The 24,411-nt window shown below is 36.3% G+C and overlaps 1 protein-coding gene across 3 annotated transcripts in view; it reads left to right on the forward strand.

Moving 5' to 3' along the window:
* Window positions 1–24,411, forward strand: part of RYR2 (ryanodine receptor 2) — an 830,565-nt gene that overhangs the window by 595,823 nt on the left and 210,331 nt on the right. For all 3 annotated transcript variants that reach the window (XM_053605591.1, XM_053605592.1, XM_053605593.1), the window contains exons 37-42: window positions 12,209–12,314; window positions 13,888–14,031; window positions 16,511–16,784; window positions 19,776–19,890; window positions 21,566–21,698; window positions 23,141–23,244. In XM_053605591.1, the coding sequence (XP_053461566.1) occupies window positions 12,209–12,314; window positions 13,888–14,031; window positions 16,511–16,784; window positions 19,776–19,890; window positions 21,566–21,698; window positions 23,141–23,244 (876 nt within the window). The remainder of the gene's footprint in view (window positions 1–12,208; window positions 12,315–13,887; window positions 14,032–16,510; window positions 16,785–19,775; window positions 19,891–21,565; window positions 21,699–23,140; window positions 23,245–24,411) is intronic.

The raw sequence follows: 24,411 nt of genomic DNA on the forward strand, positions 1-24,411 counted from the left end.
TGGTAACATAGAAAGCCAGCTAAAAAAAAAGGTTTAAATAATTGCTGGAGCTCATAACGTAATGCTCAGAATGTGATGATTTCAATTAAATGATCACTCAAACCAAGAACCAAGAAAAACTTGAATGAAAAAAGGCAATAAGTAAACATTAACACTGATGATAGAGACAGTAACAGTACCTGACAAAGCTTTGAAACAACCATCATATAATTGCTTCAAAATGGAAAAAAGAAATAAAACAACCCAGTTTCAACAAAGAAATGAAAGATGTAAAGAAGAAACAAATGGAAATTTTAGATCTGAAAAGCCTAATAACTAAGGAACACAGTTCTGTGAATGGGCTTAGTAGGAGAATGGAGAGGACAGAGGAAAGTGTTGGTGAACTGAAGAGGGAACATTGGAAGCGGCCCCATGTGGAATAAAAGAGAGAAAACAAGCTGAAGAAATAAACAGAGCCTCAGAAACCAGTGTGAATATAACAAAAAGATCTAACAGTTCTAACATTGGAATCTCAGAGGATAGGAAAAGAGGGAAATCTGAAAAACATAATGGAAGAAATCATGGCTGAAAACTTTTCAAATTCAGCAAAAGATATGAAGCCAGAGATTCAACAAGCTGAGTAAGTTTCACATAGTATAAAACCCAAAGAAATCTATACCACGACATGCTTTAGTCACATTTCTGAAAATTAAAAGCAAAGAGCACGTCTTGAAAGAAATGATGCTGTACCTATAGGGGGAAAACCTACCAGAATGACAGCAGATTTCTCATCAGAGAGCATGAAGGGCGGATGGAAGTAGCACAGCAATTTTTGTGTGGTGAAAGAAAAGAAGGGTCAACCCAGAGTTCTGTGTCATCAAAATGTTGTTAAGGAATGAAGGAGAAGTCAAGATATTCTTAGGTGATAGGAAGTTAACGGGAATGTGACTGCAGTGGGCCTACACTACAGGAAGATTATTAAACAGAAAGAAAATGACCAAAGAAGGAAATTTGGAAAATCAGGAAGGAGGGCAGCCCCTGTAGATCAAAGCGGTAGGGTGCCGAACCCATATGCCGGAGGTGGTGGGTTCAAACCCAGCCCCAGCCAAAAAAAAAAACTGCAAAAGAAAATCAGGAAGGAAGAACAAACAACAGAAAATATGGGTAAATTATGGGTAGATACAATGCACTTTTCTTTTTCTCTGCAGTTTTCTAAATTCTGTTTGATTATTTGAGCAAAAATTATGTTAACTGTCTGAAATGGTTCTAAGTGTATGTACAGGGCATATTCAAGATGATTGTCTATGTGGACATAGGTACAGACATAGATTAAAGGGACATAATGGAAAATAAAGATTAAGATAAAGAGTAAAGATTTCTTTACTTTGCTCAAACTGGTAAAATGTCAATGTTAGTGAACTATGTAAGTTATATATATAGTAATACCTAGAGCAACCACTAAAAATATCTATATACAAAGGTGTACACTGAGAAATACCATGGATAAATCAAAATGATCCTAGAATTTATTCAAGTAACCCATAACATGTCAAGAATAATAAATCAGAGGGAACAAACAAAGCCACAAATACAATCCCAGACTTAAGTGATAATATATTGATGATTACATAAATGTCAGTAATCGGAAGATACCAGTTAAAAGAAATTGGCAGGTGCATTTGAAAAACCCAATCCAACGATGTGCTATCCATGAGAAACTCACTTCAAATATAATGATCTAGATGGGCTAAATATATATATAAAATATATATAAATGTAAAATATACATATATAAATTATACACATCTTATATATTTTACATATATATTAAGTTTCACATAGTATAAAACTCAAAGAAATATGTACCACGACATGCTTCATTTTAATTTCTGAAAATTAAAAGCAAAGAGCATGTCTTGAAAGAAATGATACTGTACCTATAGGTGGAAAACCTACTGGAAAAAGTAAAAATGACTACATCCCCTAAAATAGACTTTAGAGCAGCAGTTCTCAACCTGTGGGTTGCAATCCCTTTGGGGGTCCCCTGCATATCAAATATTTAAATTACAATTCATAACAGTAGCAAAATTACAGTTGTGAAGTAGCAACAAAAATAATTTTATGGTTGGGGGTCATCACAACATGAGGAACTGTGTTAAAGGGTTCCCAGCATTAGGAAGATTGAGAACCCCTGATTTAGAGTAAAGAAAGTTACAGGAGGCACGAACAACATGTAACGATAAAGTAAACCCACCAAGAAGGCAGTGTGTATGCTCTAAATCGTAGAACTACAAAATATGTGAAGTTAGACCTGGTAGAACTGAAAGGAGAAACATGGGAGACTTCAAAACTCCTTTCTCACTAATTAATAAAACAGCCAACCAGGGCTCGGCACTCATAACATAGTCGTTATGCTGCCAGCCACATGCACCAAGGCCGGCAGGTTTGAATCTGGCCTAGGCCAGCTAAACAACAATGACAGCTGAAACAAACAAACAAGAAATGGCCGGGCGTTGTGGTGGGCGCCTGTAGTCCCAGCTACTTGGGAGGCTGAGGCAAGAGAATCACTTAAGCCCAAGAGTTCGAGGTTGCTGTGAGCTGTGACACCACAGCACTCTACCAAGGGTGACATAGTGAAACTCTGTGAAAAACAAACAAACAAACAGCTAACCAGAAAAATGAGCTAGGATATAGGAAAACTCAACATTATCATCAATTAATGAGTCTATCAACATTTATAAAATACTCCAGACAATAGAATACACATTCTTTTCAAGTGTCCATGAAACATTTGCAAAGGTGGGCCATGACCTCTGCCATAAAAAAACGTAAACACATTTTTAAATATGGAAATCATACTGAATTGTTTTATCGCATTGTAATCAAATTAGAAATAAATACCATAAAGGTAACAGGAAAATCTCTAAACTTTTAGAAAAAGAACATGCTGCTAAGTAATTTATGGTTTGAGAAAGAAGTCTCAAGGGAAATTTAAAAGGCATTAAGCCGAAAGAAAATGAACAAATTACATATGAAATTTGTGCCCCGGCCAAAGTAGTGCTGAGAGGGAAATTTATAACACTAAACACTTAAATTTCAAAAGAGGAAAACAACTCTTTTTGTTTGTTTGTTTTAAATAAACTACTTCCATCTCAAGAATTTAGATTACAAACCAAGCAGAAAGAAACCAAAGCAAGCAGAAAGAGGCACTAATATAGATAAGGGCAGAAATCAATGAAACAGAAAGCAGGGTAATAATAGCAAAAAATGTATCCACAGAGTAATAATAGAAAAAAAAATGAATCCCGAAGTGGGTTATTTTAAAAGATCAATAAAATTTGCAAACCTTTAAAAACACAAAGAGAAAAGACACACATTATTCACATCAGTATTGAAACGGGATATCACTACAGACACTGCTGATATCAAAAAAGTCACATTCAATGTTTTCACCAAAAAAAAAAAAAAAAAGAAAAGAAAAATAGATAGGTGAGGTGATGGATATGTTAATTAGCTTGATTTACTCTTTCTACAATGTATACACATATCTAAATATCACATTATGCCTCATAAATTTATACAGTTAATATTTTTCTTTTTTTTTCTATCTTCTTTTTTTCTTTTTTTTTTATTGTTGGGGATTCATTGAGGGTACAATAAGCCAGGTTACACTGATTGCAATAGTTAGGTAAAGTTCCTCTTCCAATCATGTCTTGCCCCCATAAAGTGTGACACACACCAAGGCCCCAACCCCCCTCCCTCCATCCCTCTTTCTGCTTTTCCTCCCCCCCATAACCTTAACTGTCATTAATTGTCCTCATATCAAAATTGAGTACGTAGGATTCATGCTTCTCCATTCTTGTGATGCTTTACTAAGAATAATGTCTTCCACGTCCATCCAGGTTAATACGAAGGATGTAAAGTCTCCATTTTGTTTAATAGCTGAATAGTATTCCATGTTATACATATACCACAGCTTGTTAATCCATTCCTGGTTTGGTGGGCATTTAGGCTGTTTCCACATTTTGGCAACGGTAAATTGAGCTGCAATAACAGTCTAGTACAAGTGTCCTTATGATAAAAGGATTTTTTTCCTTCTGGGTAGATGCCCAGTAATGGGATTGCAGGATCAAATGGGAGAGGTCTAGGTTGAGTGCTTTGAGGTTTCTCCATACTTCCTTCCAGAAAGGTTGTACTAGTTTGCAGTCCCACCAGCAGTGTAAAAGTGTTCCCTTCTCTCCACATCCACGCCAGCATCTGCAGTTTTGAGATTTTGTGATGTGGGCCATTCTCACTGGGGTTAGATGATATCTCAGGGTTGTTTTGATTTGCATTTCTCTAATATATAGAGATGATGAACATTTTTTCATATGTTTGTCAGCCATTCATCTGTCATCTTTAGAGAAAGTTCTATTCATGTCTCTTGCCCATTGATATATGGGACTGTTGCCTTTTTTCATGTGGATTAATTTGAGTTCTCTCTAGACCCTAGTTATCAAGCTTTTGTCTGACTGAAAATATGCAAATATCCTTTCCCATTGTGTAGGTTGTCTCTTTGCTTTGGTTGTTGTCTCCTTAGTTGTACAGAAGCTTTTCAGTTTAATGAAGTCCCATTTGTTTATTTTTGTTGTTGTTGCAATTGCCATGGCAGTCTTCTTCATGAAGTCTTTCCCCAGGCCAATATCTTCCAGTGTTTTTCCTATGCTTTCTTTGAGGATTTTTATTGTTTCATGCCTTAAATTTAAGTCTTTTATCCATCTTGAATCAATTTTTGTGAGTGGGGAAAGGTGTGAGTCCAGTTTCAGTCTTTTACATGTAGACATCCAGTTCTCCCAACACCATTTATTGAATAGGGAGTCTTTCCCCCAAGGTATGTTCTTGTTTGGTTTGTCGAAGATTAGGTGGTTGTAAGATGTTAGTTTCATTTCTTGGTTTTCAATTCGATTCCAAGTGTCTATGTCTCTATTTTTGTGCCAGTACCATGCTGTCTTGAGCACTATGGCTTTGTAGTACAGACTAAAATCTGGTATGCTGATGCCCCCAGCTTTATTTTTATTACTAAGAACTGCTTTAGCTATACGGGGTTTTTTCCGGTTCCATACAAAACGCAGAATCATTTTTTCCAAATCTTGAAAGTACGATGTAGGTACTTTGATAGGAATGGCATTGAATAGGTAGATTGCTTTGGGAAGTATAGACATTTTAACAATGTTGATTCTTCCCATCCATGAGCATGGTATGTTCTTCCATTTGTTAATGTCCTTTGCTATTTCCTTTCTGAGGATTTCATAATTTTCTTTATAGAGGTCCTTCACCTCCTTCGTTAGGTATATTCCTAGGTATTTCATTTTCTTTGAAACTATGGTGAAGGGAGTTGTGTCCTTAATTAGCTTCTCATCTTGACTGTTATTGGCGTACACAAAGGCTATTGACTTGTGGACATTGATTTTATATCCTGAAACATTACTGTATTTTTTGATGACTTCTAGGTGTCTTGTGGTTGAGTCTTTGGGGTTCTCTAAGTATAAGATCATGTCGTCGGCAAAGAGGGAGAGTTTGACCTCCTCTGCTCCCATTTGGATTCCCTTTATTTCCTTGTCTTGCCTAATTGTATTGGCTAGAACTTCCAGCACTATGTTGAATAGTAAAAGGGACAGAGGACAACCTTGTCTGGTTCCAGTTCTAAGAGGAAAAGCTTTCAGTTTTACTCCATTCAGTAAAATCTTGGCTGTGGGTTTGTCATAGATAGCTTCAATCAGTTTTAGAAATGTGCCACCTATGCCTATACTCTTCAGTGTTCTAATTAGAAAAGGATGCTGGATTTTATCAAATGCTTTTTCTGCATCTATTGAGAGGATCATATGATCTTTATTTTTGCCTCTGTTAATATGGTGGATAATGTTTATGGACTTGCGTATGTTAAACCAGCCTTGCATCCCTGGGATGAAGCCTACTTGATCATGATGAATGACTTTTTTGATGATAAGCTGTAATCTATTGGCTAGGATTTTGTTGAGAATTTTTGCATCTATATTCATGAGTGAGATTGGTCTGAAATTCTCCTTTTTGTTTGGGTCTTTTCCTGGTTTTGGTATCAGGGTTATGTTTGCTTCATAGAATGTGTTGGGGAAGATTCCTTCTTCCTCAATTTTTTGGAATAATTTCTGCAGTACAGGAATAAGCTCTTCCTTGTAGGTTTGATAGAATTCTGGCGTGAAGCCATCTGGACCAGCACATTTTTTGGTTGGAAGATTTTTTATTGTTTCTTTAATGTCAGTGTTTAAAATTGGTCTGTTCAGGAGGTCTGTTTCTTCCTGGCTAAGTCTAGGGAGAGAGTGTGATTCCAGATATTGATCCATTTCCTTCACGTTGTCAAATTTCTGGGCATAGAGTTTCTGGTAGTATTCAGAGATGATCTGTTGTATCTCTGTGGGATCAGTTGTTATTTCCCCTTTATCATTTCTGATTGAGGTTACTAGAGATTTTACTTTTCTATTTCTCGTTAGTCTGGCCAATGGTTTATCTATTTTATTTATTTTTTCAAAAAACCAACTCCTCGATTCATTAATTTTCTGAATGATTCTTTTGTTTTCAATTTCATTGATCTCTGATTTGATTTTGGATATTTCTTTTCTTCTACTGAGTTTAGGCTTAGATTGTTCTTCTTTTTCCAATTCCGTAAGATGGCTTGTGAGATTGTCGATGTGCTCTCTTTCTGTTTTTTGAATGTAGGCATCTAAAGCGATAAATTTTCCTCTCCAAACTGCTTTTGCAGTATCCCACAGGTTTTGGTAGCTTGTGTCTTCATTGTTGTTATGCTCAAGGAAGTTGATGATTTCCTGTTTTATTTCTTCCTGCACCCATCTGTTATTCAACAGAAGATTGTTTAATTTCCATGCCTTTGGGTGGGGTCGAGCATTTTTGTTAGAGTTGAGTTCCACCTTTAGTGCCTTGTTGTGGTCTGAGAAGATACAAGGTAAAATTTCAATTCTTTTGATTCTGTTGATATTTGTTTTGTGTCCCAGGATATGATCAATTTTGGAGAATGTTCCATGGGGTGATGAGAAGAATGTATATTCTTTATCTTTGGGATGGAGTGTTCTATATGCATCTATCAAGCACAGTTGTTCTAGGGTCTCATTTAAATCTCTTATATGTTTGTTTAATTTCTGTTTAGAGGATCTGTCCAGCTCTGTAAGAGGAGTGTTAAAGTCCCCTGTTATGATGGTATTATCAGATATCATATTGCTCAGACTGAGTAAGGTCTGTTTCAAGAATCTGGGAGCATTTAAATTGGGTGCATAAATATTTAGAATTGAAATGTCTTCTTGTTGTATTTTTCCCTTGACCAATATAAACTGACCATCTTTGTCTTTTTTGACTTTAGTTGCTTTAAATCCACATGTATCTGAAAATAAGATTGCAACTCCTCTTTTCTTCTGAATTCCATTTGCCTGAAAAATTGTCCTCCAACCCTTGACTCGGAGCTTTAATTTGTCTTTTGAAGCCTGGTGTGTTTCTTGCAGACAGCAGATGGATGGTTTGTGTTTTTTAATCCAGTCAGGCAATCTATGTCTCTTCAGTGGGGAATTCAAACCATTAACGTTTATTGAGATAACTGATAAGTGTGGTAGTATTCTATTCATCTTATTTTGTGAGAGTCCATTGCTTAGTTTTGTCTTTTGCATCAGTGTGGAGGTTAGGGTCTGTCCTTTAATATCTGAGTTCTTACTTTGCTGCTGATCCATTGTGATGGTCAGTGTGTAGAACACGTTGAAGTATTTCCTGTAGAGCCGGTCTTGTTGTGGCGAATTTCCTCAATGTTTGTATATCCGTAAATGATTTGATTTCTCCGTCAATTTTGAAGCTTAGCTTAGCAGGGTACAGAATTCTGGGCTGGAAATTGTTCTGTTTAAGTAGATTAAAGGTAGATGACCATTGTCTTCTTGCTTGGAAAGTTTCATTAGAGAAGTCTGCGGTCACTCTGATGGATTTCCCCCTGTAGGTCAACTGGCGCTTACTCCTGGCAGCTTGCAGAATCTTTTCTTTTGTCTTGACTTTGGACAGGTTCATCACAATGTGTCTTGGAGAAGCTCGGTTAGAGTTGAGGTGACCTGGGGTCCGATAGCCCTCTGAAAGCAGTGTGTCAGAATCTTTGGTGATATTTGGGAAATTTTCTTTTATAATATTCTCTAGTATGGCTTCCATTCCTCTGGGGCATTCTTCTTCCCCTTCTTGGATTCCTATAACTTGTATGTTGGAATGCTTCATAAAGTCCCATAATTCTGACAGTGAATGTTCTGCTTTCTCTCTCTTCTTTTCTGCCTGTTTTACTATCTGAGTTATCTCAAGAACTTTGTCTTCTACCTCTGAAATTCTTTGTTCTGCATGGTCTAACCTGTTGCTGATACTTTCTATTGCATCTTTAAGTTCCCTAATTGACTGTTTCAGTTCCTTCAGCTCTGCTATATCCTTTTTATATTCTTCATAGCGTTCATCTCTTATTTAATTCTGTTTTTGGATTTCCTTTTGGTTACTTTCCACTTTATTAGCAGTTTCCTTTATTGTTTCTATCATTTCTTTCATTGTTTTCGTCATGTGTATACTAAATTCCCTTTCTGTCATTCCTAACATTTCTTTATAGGTGGAATCCTCTGCAGTAGCTACCTCATGGTCCCTTGGCAGGGTTGTTCTGGACTGGTTCTTCATGTTGCCTGGAGTTTTCTGCTGATTCTTCCTCATGAGTGATTTCTTTTATCTGTTTCCTTGCCCTAATTTTCCTTTCACTTCCTCTTGCTCTTTAAGTTCTCATGCCTGTGGACTAAGGTTTTGATGGGTCCTTTTGGTACAGGACCAGAAGGATGAGAAGGTTGAAGAGCAAGAAAGGGATGAAAGAAAGGAGGAATGAGCGAAAAGAAAAAAAGGAGAGAAAGGAGAGGGGGTGAGTAAAAGGAATATTGACAAAAAGAAGAGAGGCACAGAAAGAGGGAGACAGAGCAATATAGGTGTACAGTAGGGTACTTTGACACAACCTTAAAAAACTCCACCTTCTGGGGGTGCCCATTTGGGTGGTTTCCTCGAGGTCAGCAGCTCTTTGCTAACCTGGTCAGACACAGTACCGCACCTTCACCAAGTAGAGAGGAAAGACAAAAATGCTATAAATCAAACGAAAACAAGCAAACAGAAAACTTTACAGGATAAAATTGGGTGAAAAACCAAATAATAGCAGTAGAAACACTAACAAAAATGAAGTTCTAGTTATTGAAAAAGGCAGCAATGGGAAATTATAATTATAGTAGAAAAATTGAGAAAGAAAAAATCTGTACGGAAAATGTTGAAATTAAAAAACAGAACAACATCAACAACATCAAAATAAACAGAAAAACAAACAAACCAAAAAAACAGAAAAAAAAAAAAACACAACCAAAAACAAAGCAGTATGTATATATTTTTGAATATTGTCTGAGCAACACGTGGTCTTCTGGGGTATGAGTGTTAATCACAGTGCTGCTACGACTGGAGGCTGCAGATTTCTCCAACCCCAGCAGGTAGACACCCTAAATCTCTTTTCAGCCCTCTTAAAAGGCACTGTGAACTTGTAAACTTGCTGAGTAGAAGCTTTCCCAGGAAAGTGCTTGTCGCTATAATCACTTCTGAAGTGGCTATCCACTTACCCAGTGTGCCAAAACCCCTCTCACTCTGCTCCTGAGGGTTCGGTCTATAAGGCGGCTCAGACCCTGCCCTTAGGCTACTCAGTCGCTGGGTTACTGCTCCCACCCGAATCTTGCTCTGCGACCCTGAGGGCAGAGCTTGCCGGGGCAGATCACTCACAATGACTCCCTGTGGCCCACAGCCAAACACTCTTAGCTCCGTCTGGCTCAGCAGCTCATACTGGGGCCCTAGACAATGGCCAAAGTCCTCCGCACTCCAACTCAGGCTCTCCCCAAGGCAGTTCAACTGAGTGCCAAGTCCAAAGACACCAAAACAGTTCACAGGTAAGGCCTTTCCGGTTTGCAGTCTCGCTGCTACTGTACTTACTTACAGTTGCTGGCGGGTTTAGACTGATTGAACACACGCAACCACTTGCCGGTTTTCCACTGTTTTAGTCCTCCTCTTGGGGTCCAGAAGTCTCTCGCTGACTCCCTGTATCCTCACAAGGATGATTATAGGCAGATCCCACCAGCCAGAGATGCCTGGAGTCCTATCTCCCCAGACTCACGGTGCCCAGATGCAAGGAAGCTGTTACTCCTCCGCCATCTTGCTCTCTCCTCCCAATTAATATTTTTCAAACAAATATATTTTAAATTATCATGCAAATACATGCACTCTATGTGATTCCACTTATATAACATTCTTTTTTTTTTTATTAAATCATAGCTATGTACATTAATGCAATTATGGGGTACGATATACTGGTTTCATATACAATTTGAAAAACTTTAATCAAACTGGTTAACATAGCCTTCACCACATTTTCTTAGTTATTGTGTTAAAATATTCATATTCTACTCTTAGTGGATTTAACATGTACCCTTGTAAGGTGCACCGTAGGTGTGGTCCCGCCAATTATCCTCCCTCCATCTCTCCTCCCCCCTCCCCTCTCCTTAAGTGATAAAAGCATAGAGATAGAAAACAGATTAGTGATTCCAGGAGTTAAGGGTGAGGAGCAAACGGGAGGGATGTATATGGTCATAAAAAGGGTAACGGGACCTGGCACCCTACTCCTTTGAGCCACAGGCACTGCCCCCATATGCTGGAGGTGGCGGGTTCAAACCCAGCCCCAGGCAAAAACTGCAAAAAAAAAAAAAACAACAACCCAAAACAAACAAACAAAAAAAGGTAAAGAAAACAAAAGGTAATGGGAGGATCTTTGAAGTAAAGGAATTACTCTGTTTAGACTACGTCAATATTGCTATCCTGGTTGTGCTATTGTATTACAGTTGCATAAAATGTCCCCTTTGGGGGAAATGGGTAAAGTGTACATGCGGCCTCTTTGTACTATTTCTTACAATAACATATGATGAATAATTACCTCCAAATAAATGTTTAGCCAAAAGAAAACCCAGAAAATCACATACAAATCTCCATAAAGAAAACCTAAAATTGTTTCTTAAAGGAAATTTATGACATAGCATCTTTCCTTTCTTCATTCAGAAATTTAATTCTACTATGTCTACAACTAAAACAATTGGAAGAAAGTTTTTCCAGTTCGTTTAACTGAACCATTAATGTTAGCAATAGCATATTTATTCATTATACAAATTGAGCAGATTGTCCAGAATTACCATTAGATTAGGTGTACTTGAGACGTAAATGAATTTTCTGTTTTTGCTTGGGTTCCTTTCCCAAGATATCTCATTATGTGAATGCAGATTCAGTCAGCCGTTAGTAGCCTTGGTTTTCTTATTCACGAATTCAGGCAACTATCAAAAATGTTCAGAGAAAAAAAATGTCCACAGAGTTCCCAGAAGGAAAACTTGAACTTGCTGTGTTCTGAGTACTATGTTAAATCCTTGAGAATGAAGTGATCTGTAGGCATTGATGTGTTAGGTATTATATGAACCTAGAGATGACTTAATGAATACGGGAGGATGTACATAGGTTATATGCAATTATTATGCCATTTTATGTAAAAGACCAGTGCATCCACAGGTTGGGGGAGCTGTTAGGCCAACCTCTCATGGATATCAAGGAACAACTGTACTGCAAAATTCAAAATAATTCAAAATATAAAACACTTCTGTTCCCAAGTATTTTAGATAAGGAATACTCAACCTGTGTTCTTTTTCAATTATGTGTAGATTTTTCTTCTTTATCACAGCTGTATCCTTCTCAAAAAGAGTCATTTTAGATATTTGATAAAGGATAGGCATTAGCTAGAAAAGAAGGGAGATTTAGGTTAAGCATATTAAAATACTTTTTAAAAATAGCATTTCTAAGTTTTAGTCAAGAATTGTAAAGGTATACAAGAGTCTCACTTTGTGGAATTGAGAATTAGGTGGCAACGTTGGATGACTGTTTTGTAGCTTGTTAAGCTGTAGGTGATTTGATTGATTTTGGGTAGTCGGACTGAGTGATAGACCCTGATTGGCCTCCTGTTGGCATAATTTATGAACTGTTGGAAATAGACTTTGAACATCTTTGCCTTTGTGATCTTTGCTTTGTCATTCTTGACTTCACCTGTCTTTTTTCCCTTGTTCTTCCTTCTTCTTGGTTTTTCAACTTTCAGATCAATATGCTTCTCAATTTTAAGGATGACAAAAGTGAATGTCCCTGTTCTGAAGAAATTCGTGACCAGCTGTTGGATTTCCACGAGGATTTGATGACACACTGTGGTAAGGTCTTCTTGATTAACAATTCCTATTAATTGTGTATTTGTAATCCCCATATACGGGTATAAAATTATGTATATATGCCCAGTACTATTTAGAGTTCATATAAAAATTTTTTTGTGGTGAGATGGTTAACTGCTCCTGTATAGAAAATCAGGAGGGTTAGAAAAATCAGAGCAGGGAGACTGAGCAGAAGATGATGGAAATCTCTTTTCCCTCTGTGGCAAGGGATGAAAAAAGGTGATGGGGACGTGTGACCAGGTGCATCTGGCAGGTTAAGTACTAGGTTGGTTTAGTCAAAGGTATGGAGTTTCACTTACACAGGATGAGTAAGTTCTAGAGAGGAGACAGTTGCCTTGTAGTTCATGACACTATATTGTGTTCTTAAGATTTCATTAAGGGGCAAAACTCATGATGAGTTTTTTTACAACAAACCAACCAAAAGCCAAAACTGAAAAAGCATTAGGAAACTTAGAGGTTTTGTTGGATGGGTTTATTGTCTATTCCTGATTGTGGTGAGGGTTTCATGGATATATGTTTAGACTCATCAAATTGTATAAATTAAATATGTACAGTTTTTGTCTATCAGTTATACCTCAAGACATTTTTTTTTGAAGTTAAGGAATTTGATGACAAACAGTTGTATTTAAACCAAGTGAGGGGCCACTTTGCAGGACACTGCTAAGAAATCCAGCCTGTACCTTTTGAAATTATTGAATGCCTAAGGACGTTTTGCATTCATTGATATGTCAGTCATCCGGATCTCTTAAGGGAAATTACCCTCCTTTTGTTCTAAAGCCTTTTAAAATGGAATTGATTGCGTTTCTTGATGTATAGTTATTTACTCCTGTGTGCAGTGATGTGGATTTTTATCTTACTTTAATGAAGAGAAAAAAAAAACACCACCTTGCGTATAATTTGGCTTGTGGATGAAGAATCAAATGACTGTCAGAAATCTGTACTCTCTCTACAGAGAGAGAGAGTAGAATAGAAAATGGTAGAATTATTACTTCAGATATTAAGCATCCTCTGGTACCTAATTATGTCTATTCTTTTTGTCTTTCAAGTTATCACAAAATACCACTGACATGTTTGGAGGCAAATAAAAGTCCGGGGGCATTTTTAAGTAGGGCAGGATGATAGGTGTAGGCAGATGTGTCCAAAGCCAGGGCTACCAGGCAGCACAAACAGCAGAATTGCTCTTCATTCTCAAGACAGTATTTTTGGTCTCTGCTCAAGTCTACATTTTGTCTTAGCTGTCAGTAACCCTGCGTGCACAGGAACAAGGGAACAAGAGAGAAGAGGGAAAGAGGCTGACAAGGGAACCTTCCTGATGAGTGCTGGTAGGCAAGGTCGCATCCCTAGTGAACCTTCCTGACGGGTGCCGGTAGGCAAGGTTGCAGCCCTAGTGAACCTGCCTGATGAGTGCTGGTAGGCAAGGTCACGTCCCTCAGTATTGTCAGTGTTGTCATGTTCCCAACAATGCCCTAAGGTAGAAACGCAAAAAGTTGCAAGGCCTGAGAATTACTTGCCCAAACGTATCTCTTGAAAATTTTTGTTTTCTTCTCTCTTTTAGGTATTGAGCTGGATGAAGATGGGTCCCTGGATGGAAATAGTGATTTAACGATCAGAGGGCGCCTGCTGTCCCTGGTAGAGAAGGTGACATACTTGAAGAAGAAACAAGCAGAAAAGCCAGTTGAGAGTGACGCCAAGAAGTCCTGTGAGTAGCCTTAGAGACCTTTGGCAAAATGACTCAACCACCGACACTTACTCGTCCTTTGAACGAGCACTGTACTTCTGCATAAGCCAGTGACATAACTGAGTTCGAAACTTCTGAGACTCAAATCCTTAAGTAGGTGCCTGTAGCTACCAGGTGTAGACAGTGTTATGCAGCCGGATTTATAGCACCAGGCTGAGAGGCAGCATGATAAGACCATGCCAGATGGTCTTTCTAGAGAACTCAGAATGTGGGCATTTAATCAGATACTATCAAGAGAAAGTATAAAGGGAATACTTTAGTCTTCATATTAAAATACTATGCAACAGAAACAAAAAAATAAGTAAATAAAATACTATGCAGTTGATTTTCAAATTTTATTGCATCAAATTTAACCTTTCTTTTAAAGTCAAAATAGATACTATCTATAACTATACCGTGGTTCTGGAGTATTTCCTAAAGTGTTATGCATTGCTGGTTTTCATCCGTACCGTACTTAACCAAGAATAACAGCTGCTACTCCTGGAAACAAAATAAGCACCCTTGGCAGTGAATCTCTTGGGCAAGGCACGTGGAGAAAGTCTGCAAGACCTGGCCTACTTATTCCTCATTTTCAAGGCTCAAGACTCTATTGATTTTTAAGATGCATTGCTGGTTTATTAACATCATTTTCTGAAAATAAATAAATAAAATAAACTCACTAAAAGATTTGCAGCTTTAAGAAGAAACTAACTTACATTGGAAAACCTTTATCCATGAAATAACTTCTAAATTAATTCTTCAGTGTCACAATCAGATTGAGTCAGGTTATCCTGAAAATCAGAGTTCACAGTTTCTTATGAATCACTTTTACTATCAAGTTTTTGATCTTGACCTACTAAAATGATAGCATAGTTTTGAGATATATATGGAGATAAATTGGCATGCTATTTGCATTTTGTAGTTAGTTAAAATTGGTAGTTTTTGTTTTTCCTTAAATAATTTCTAGGTGGTAGTAAAATTGCTTCTTTTGAAAATGAGCCATGGTATTAATGATAGCAATTAAGTGCCTTGCTGTGGATGAATTGGTCACAACAATCCCACTTAGTTTTGACATTTTTCCTATTTATTTTAAGAAGTGTAGAAGTTTCTGCTGCTTTTGAGTATGCTACATTGCATGTTACATTGCAAGACTATATATGAAATAACTTTTCACTTTAATTCAACTTCATGATCAAATTCTTTGGAGACATTTTAAGTGACAAATAGGGGCTCAAATTTAAGTAAATATATAACTACATGGTTCCTATTGCAAATGACTCAACTAAGGACAAACAGTTGGATAAATAGACATCTCCTTAAATTTCCATGACTAACCATTATAAGGAAATAAGATGTCAGACCATCTAGGAGGCATATAATGGAATAAAACAAAAGTAAGAGAAATCAGCACATCATGTTAATTTCCATCCTTTCAATTACCTACAGGTTGCAACAGTAATTTTGAACAAGTAGTACAACTTTGAAAAAGCTTAATTATAAGGATGTTTCTAAAGAAATGTTTGTATATATCATTTTATTTTCTCTATACATATACATGTGTTTATTTGGTTTCCATTTTTTACCTTCACAAAATTAGAAAGGCTTAAAATTTAATAACAATAACAATGTTTAAGATAAGGACTAGAAACAAAAGCCTTGTAAAGAACAAACAAAGATAAATACATTCAGAAAAGAAATCAGACAATTGCTGCAATGAAATATTGAGCAATAATAATAATAATAATGCAAATAAGAAGTAACATTCACATTGTCAGGTAAGAGTATGTCTATCATATAATGCTTCGACTCTGAGGTTCAGTATGGAGGCATCAATTAACTTCTTCTTATTTTTTTCCACAGTCTCAAAAAATAGACAACTAATATTTATAAATAGAAAATAAAAGATAATTTCAAAAACCAGATCATGCCAAATCTTATAGACAATAGAAAATGAAGAAATACTTCAAAATCATTCTACTTCATCTGGAAACACCTAATATTAAGTTTGGAGAAATTGTATTATTATAAACAGAAATTACAAACATATTTCACTTGTAAATGAGGATGCAATATCCTAAACAACATACTAACAAGTTGAATTAAAAATTGATGTTCAAGTAATGTACTTTGGTCAAAATTAAATCCAATTTATGTGAGAATTAGTCACTATATATTTTTCTTTTTTTTCTCTTTTTCTTTCCCTTACCACCTCCCTCCTTCTCTCTGTCTGCTCTCTGAAATGTTTTATATTTTTATCTTTGCATGACCATAACTGGTCTTTATGGAAATGTATGTACATAATGTTTCAATGAAGTTTATTTTCTTCAAAGACTATTTCTAGTCTTGTCAGTTTTGGTACAAATAGAGATACTAATTTGGGGTGGGATGTAGAGCTGAAATGTCTAACTGATTTGTCTTCTCTTATTTTCCTTTAAAAAAAAAATCCACAATGACTTTGCAGCCACTCTGCAGCAGTTGATTTCTGAGACCATGGTCCGATGGGCTCAGGAGTCCGTCATTGAGGACCCTGAGTTGGTGAGGGCCATGTTTGCGTTGCTCCATCGGCAGTACGACGGCATCGGGGGTCTGGTCCGGGCTCTGCCAAAGACCTACACCATCAATGGCGTCTCTGTGGAGGATACCATCAAGCTGCTGGCGTCTCTCGGGCAGATCCGCTCTCTGCTGAGTGTGAGAATGGGCAAAGAAGAAGAGCAGCTTATGATTCATGGATTAGGGTACATTATTTAAATGTTACGACCCTTAGTCTCGTAGACCTTTTCTTTCTAGTTTGCAATTCCAATAGTAAGTATAGCAGGGACATGAATGCAAATATACTGTCTGGATCACATGAACAATAGATGGCTGCTTTTCTAGAGATGATCTTTTAATGCTAAATAAGAAAGTTGATCGATAACAACACAATGACTAGATTTACAGCCAGATGCTAAGGCGGCATGACAACAGGCGATATTTTAGTGTCTTTTTTTAACCCTTTCGTAATGCGCCATCGTATAGAAAAACAGAGGCTAACAAAAATGCATTAAAAGCCCTGGTGGGTTGTGGGAAATAATAAGGAAGCTTGTCTGTATGTTTTGGGCCTTGGGAAAAGCAGGGAGAAAGAAACTTTTCTGAGGCTTCCACACCAGGACCTTGTGCTTCATGTGGATTTGGGTGTTAAAATTTATCCCCCAAATTCAAGAGTGAGCACAAAACAAAGATATTTCAGATTATTTGTTTATAGTCCTTCACTGACAGACCTTCTAAGGTTTTTATGCTGAAGGGTATACATTAAGGAAAAGAAAATGGAATTGAGAGGGAAAGGACGGAAAGCAGTTAAGTTTTACACACCAGTAGTATATATAGCACTAATAGTTTGAGGGCTGTCCGGAAAGTATCCAGCCATTGTTAGTCGTATTCTTTATATTACATGGCTGGATTCTTTCTGGACAGCCCTCACTCACTAAGAGTGTCTGTAATATAAATATAAGCAAATATTAATAAACTTGTGTAGGTTGTGGATGTGAAAATTTGACGAATCAAAATAATAGCAGATTAAAGTATGTATGTAAGCAATATGATATATATACATACACACACATATATATATATATGAAGCAATATGATGTTCGTAAGAAAAACACCAAAACATAAAAATGTAGAAATCTGGCATGTAGAGTGTTAAAAGTGATTGAAGACAAATTCTCATCCAAACAAGCTAATATACTTATATAAATAGTAAGCAAAACAAGAGGTAATAAAGATAACTGTCGCATGAAAAAAATAAAACACAAACAATAAAATTGATCAAATAAACCTAGGGTTGGTTCTTTGAAAAAAACTCACAAAATACCAAGCTTTTTCCTTTGGCAGAACTCACAATCCTGAAATGTATAGTGATCCAAATTTCTGGTATCATTTCTGTACGTTTTAAACTCAGAAAACAATATTTTCTATTGCTCATGGTCCTATTAGGTGTTTAAAATTATAAAAGTGGGTGGAGAGCTTTTTTTTTTTTTTATTGTTGGGGATTCATCGAGGGTACAATAAGCCAGGTTACACTGATTGCATTTGTTAGGTAAGGTCCCTCTTGCAATCGTGTCTTGCCCCCAGAAGGTGTGGCACACACGAAGGGGGTGGGGAGTTCTTAATCCACATTTATGGTAATCACACTGAAAATCAGTGTACTAAGGGTACAAAGAGGGGAAGCAGAAAAGCCGACAGGAAAAAGCGAATGTTACAGTCTTCACCTATGATTGTACGGGCAAGGGTCATATTTGAGTCCTAATATTTAAATCTGACCTGAGCAGGCCTTGATACAAAGTGTGAACTTCCTTAAACCAAAAGAAAAGAGCGCCTCCGGGAAATGGAGATCACTTACTTAAATGAACACACAACGGTAATATGTGCCATTCAAAAGTAAATCATTCACTAGTGATAAAACTCAAAATGATCCTAAAACACAAAATGCTACATTTTTTTGTAGCATTAGAAACATTTCACGCAGCAAACATGCTTGGTAAATCATATTCTGAACTACTGGGCGATAGAATTATAATCCATTTAATTTACCTAAAACTAAAAGCAAACAAGATTTTAAATTAAAGTTACTTCATTCAAAAAGATCTGAATTGATGAAAAAATGAAAAGGAAAAAGATGGCTTCGTTTATCTTAGTTTGTTCTTGCAAACTAAGGTAAACTAAGTCACACCTCTATTAGGGCTGGACCTCAAAGTGTTTTTCTGAGCTGTACTATCTAAAAGCTTCCTTTATTTAAACATGCACACAAGATTCATACTAGTCTATTTTTTTAATATAGCTGTGGTGACTAAAGTTGAGCATATGACTAAATGAATAGGTGAGTGATTCAAGTAATCAATTGGAAGAGAGCTTTCAATTTTCTTGTAAACTATGTTATTTTCTTACCATTGCTCTGACAAGAAAATGTTTTACAGAAAAGAGTCTTTGCATTGAGTTGATTCATGTTAAAATAGAAATCAGCGGAGCTCTTTATTTGCGATGAGTGATACTGTCTCCTGTATACGAAGACTCTTAGAAATACCTTGACACACGTGTTTCAGGAATACGTAATTCAGTGATGAGAACATGAAACATCGTAGGTACCATCTGCTTCTGTTGCTTTAAATTGAATCTCCATTTTAATGGCTGAATTGCCTGTGCCTGGATTTCACGTGTATTCAGTTTCTCTTGCAGAATGAATATGCATCCTTTACAGCATCTTGCTAGAATGGTAATATGAATATAACAGGAAGTACTACTGTTATTTTACATATTGAATGTGATTCTAAAAATGGCATATAGTGTATGAAAAGCAGAGATATTTATATATTGAGAATTTTCATGGGATTTTTTAAATAATAAGGACAGAATAACACTGATTCATATTTTTCTGCAGAAGGTTGGACTCATGGCTATATGCCCACAAATTTAGGAATGACGTGTCCAAAATATATTTCATGCAAACTGATGTTTACGTATTTAGTATATTTCACATAATTGAAAAGAGTGGACGCTGTATATCACTTTTGGTAGGCAATATTTTTGATGAAAACACGATTGCCTTCATTAACTTCTGTAGCTGACTTATGATTACTCTTACTTTTCAATTCACATAAATTATTTCTAAACGATTTATCACCATCTCAGATAAATCTTTAATTTTTTTCCGACCTCTGTGTTTTCCCTCACACCTCCACTGTTTTTTTCAGGGATATCATGAATAACAAGGTGTTTTACCAACACCCTAATCTCATGAGGGCCCTGGGGATGCACGAGACGGTGATGGAGGTCATGGTGAATGTCCTTGGAGGTGGAGAGTCCAAGGTAAAGGGGTGCTAGGTGGTGTTCTGTCCTGGAGTACATGGACTGCTAGTTCTGAATGAGAATTTCTCAATTCCTCTTAGGAGGACAATTTTATAAAGAACCTTTTTTTAAATTTATTTTTATTTCAGATTAATATGAGGGTACAAATGATTAGGCTACATTGTTTGTATTCCTTAGGTAAAGTTCAAGTTGTAGTTGAGCCCTTCACCCACTCAAGTGCCCATCAACCCATGAATGGCTTAACAAACTGTGGTATGTACCATGGAATACTATTTAGCCCTAAACAAGATGGAGACTTTACATCTTTTGTTCTGGATGGATTTGAAACACATTCTTCTTAGTAAAGTATCACAAGAATATAAAAGCAAGTATCCAGTGTACTCAATACAAATATGAAACCAATAAAGAACATTTGTGTGGGGAAAAAACATACAATCCCTAGAGAGTTGGACGTGCTACTATTTTTTTTTTCGCCATGATATTGATAAAAGTTTCTGCCTTGTGCTGCATACTTTGTTGTTTCCTAAATTATTCCCACTTAGGGGATATTTAGAACCTTTAAAACTGAGCTATACATAATATATATCAACTGATTTGAGTTATAAGTCAGTCCCCGTCACATCACAAGCCCATGACACAGCATGTTCCTCAGACTGAGCCATTCCTTATGATTTAGACGATGGTTGGTTTCACCAAATTTCTCATCAGCTCGAGATTTGATGATGAGACTCTGGAATGTATTTGTTGTAAGACTTCAAAGTGAACTTTTTTTTATTAAATCATAACTGTATACAATGATATGATTATGGGTAAAGTGAACTTTTAAGTGACTACAATTTAAACAAAATTCCTTGAAAGCTAAATTGTAGAATAATATATTAAACAATTTCATATAAATCAGTATAATTTCACAACCTCTGATATGTAAAATATATTAATATTTTTCTATTTTAAATCTCAAGATGCATTTGTCACAATACTGTGCGACCTGTCTGCAGTTAGACTTATAAAGGTATTTATAATATACAGTATTCTGCTAGGGAAGGATGTCAGGGAACATCTAGGGTATCCTGTGACAAGATCTGGCCCTTAAGGGAGATGTCCCTGTTGGGGCCATCAACCAGTTAGGGACCCATCTCCGCAGATGCAAATCAGAGCAGTGTAGATCCCTGAGCTCTCGATAATAATAATAATACTGATAAGAATACCCTCCTAGGTTGTGCCAAGTACTGAACTGTACATTTTTTGGAAATTATATCAATGAATCTTTCCACCCCCCTTTACCTAAAGTAAGTATTTTTATCCATATTCTAGAACAGAATGAAGGAGATTGCATAATTTCCCAAGGAAGCACAGGTAATAGCAATAGTCAGGAATTGCAACTGGGTCTGCCTGATTCCTAAACCAGGCGTATGCCAACCTTTAAATTAATTTATAGGGCTATAAATTAATTCCACATCTTACCCATTGATGGTAATGAGTTAGTTTCAGGCTTGATTTTCAGTGGTTCAAGGACAAGGGGAATCATAATCTACCCATTTGAAGGTCTTCGATATCTGAAGTTTGGCATGGTTGGACACGTGTGCATTGACAATGTGGTTGAGACCTCAATTTCTGAACTCAATTTTATAAAGATTATTTGCTTTCCTTAGCTAACTAAGTGCTCTTTACACAGGAAATCACATTTCCCAAGATGGTGGCCAACTGCTGCCGTTTTCTCTGTTACTTCTGTCGTATAAGTAGGCAGAATCAAAAAGCCATGTTTGATCATCTCAGTTATTTACTGGAAAACAGCAGTGTTGGTCTTGGTAAGTAAATATGACTTAAATAATTTTTAGATTAAAATAATACATATATACTGCATTTAAAAACTGAACTTTTAGTTAAAAAATTGGCAAAGGATATGAATAGACATTGCCCAAAAGAAGACATACAAATGGCCAACAGGTATATGAAAAAATGCTCAACATTAGTCATCAACCAAGTGCAACGGGAAACCACAGTGAGATATCACCTCACGCCTTTTAGAATTTCTATTATCAAAAATGCAAGAGGTCATGGTTGGCAAAGGTGTGGAGAAAAGAAAACCTTGCACACCATTGATGGGAGTGTAAATTAGTACAGCGATTTTGGAAAACAGTAAGGATGTTCCTTACTGTTAAAATTAAAAATTTTTAAAAATGTTAAAACTAAAAATTAAAAATAGAACTACCATATGATTCAACAATTTTACTTTTAGGTATATAAAGAAAGGAAATGAAATCAGCATGTCAAAGAGCTATCTACACGGCCATGTTGATGGTGGTAGTATTCACAATAGCTGTGATATTGAATTGCCAGAGAAAATGTGAAATATATGCACGAAAGGATACTATTCAGTCCTTATAAAGAAGGAAATCCTGTCATTTACAACGGATGAACCTAGAGGATATCATATTAACTGAAATGAGCCCTGCGTAGAAAGAAAAATACCACATAATCTCACTTTTTTTTCCTGTTTGACATTGTTAGCAGTGGGAAATTTATGAGATAACCTGTATCATAGATACCTCATCAGAGTTATACTCAAATCAATACATTGTAATATTTAAGTAAGGAAGAAACTTTCATGTCAAATAAAGGTTCCCCCCGCCAGACTAGAGTTTTATTCATAGAGTAAGGAGAAGCTTCAATCTGAATATGAGAACTTTACATTTTTAATAGACCATTTTTTAAAATTAAATCATAGCTGTGTACATTGATGTAATCATGGGATACAATGTGCTGTTTATATGAAGTCTAAAAACATTGAACTCATAGAAGCAGAGAATAGAATCCCAGGATTGGGAGGAGGGGGCTGGGGAGATATTGGTTCAAGGATATAAAATTTCAGTTAAGTAGGAGAAATAAGTGGTGATCACATTAGTAACAGCATCTTTTATTCTTAAAAATTGCAGAGACTAGATTTTGAGTGTTCTTACCACTAAAAACAAGAAGTATGTGATGTACTGTCTATTTTAATTAGCTCAGTTGAGGCGTTCCACAACTATACATATTTCAAAACATCATGTTGTATATGATAAATACATACAATTTTTGTCAATTAAAAAATGACTACTTTTTTGAAAAACTTAAACTTTAAATCAATTAAGATTTGTACAGTATGTATGATGTTTAGAAATTAAATTTAAAGAGTTAGTGTGTATTTATATGAAATCCTTGACTGCACCGCATAATCAAGGCCTTATTCCATCTTCATTTGAATTAACAGCCTCCCCAGCTATGAGAGGGTCAACACCACTGGATGTAGCCGCCGCCTCGGTGATGGATAACAATGAACTAGCCTTAGCTTTGCGTGAGCCAGATCTGGAAAAAGTGAGCAATGTTCCTGCCTTGTGTATTTGTGTGAATTATGCTTGTTCATAGTTCTTTCTCGAGCTTGTTTAAATATAAATAACTGTTTTACAGTGGTGTTAGAATTATAGTATATTAGAATTTTAATTGGCATTATGCATTATATAATATGTTATAAATGACATTATTTGCAATTCTACTATATACTATGTTATATTATAGTTAGAAGTTATAAATAACAAGAAATTTGAGATATGGTATTTCCTCTGATTAAAAGCATTTTCCCCCCCATGGAACAGAAATCAACCTACTGTATCTATATATATTCTTATGTGTTTTTGTCTTTTCATGATACCTGCTGTCATTTTTTTTTTATTTTTATTTATTTTTATTAAACCATAGCTGTGTACATTAGTATGATCGTGGGGCACCATACACTTGGTTCATAGATCGTTTGACACATTTTCATCACATTAGTTAACATAGCTTTTGTAGCATTTTCTTAGTTATTCTGCTAAGACCTTTACATTCCACATTTACTAGGATTCACATATACCCTTGTAAGATGCACCGCAGGTGTAATCCCATTAATCCCCCTCCTTCCCTCTCCCTCCCCCCTCCCTCCCCTCCCTTTCCCCTTTCTCCCTATTCTTAGGTTATAACTGGGTTATAGCTTTCATGTGAAGGTCCTACATTAGTTTCATAATAAGGGTGAGTACATTGGGTACTTTTTCTTCCATTCTTGAGACACTTTACTAAGAAGAATATGTTCCAGCTCCATCCATGTAAACATGAAAGAGGTAAAGTCTCCATCTTTCTTTAAGGCTGCATAATATTCCACGGTGTGGTACTGGCACAAAAACAGAGAAGTAGATGTCTGGAACACAATAGAGAACCAAGAGATGAATCCAGCTACTTACCGTTATTTAATCTTTGACAAGCCAATTAAAAACATTCAGTGGGGAAAAGATTCCCTATTTAACAAATGGTGCTGGGTGAACTGGCTGGCAACCTGTAGAAGACTGAAACTGGACCCACACCTCTCACCATTAACCAAGATAGACTCTCACTGGATTAAAGATTTAAACCTAAGACCTGCTGTCATTTTTGCTGTGATCATACAGTTTACATTTCTTAAAATGTTTTAACACTTCGTCCTAATATTTTATCATATATACCTTTATGTAT

This window comes from Nycticebus coucang, chromosome 10, assembly GCF_027406575.1.
Source record: "Nycticebus coucang isolate mNycCou1 chromosome 10, mNycCou1.pri, whole genome shotgun sequence".
Lineage (NCBI taxonomy): Eukaryota > Metazoa > Chordata > Mammalia > Primates > Lorisidae > Nycticebus > Nycticebus coucang.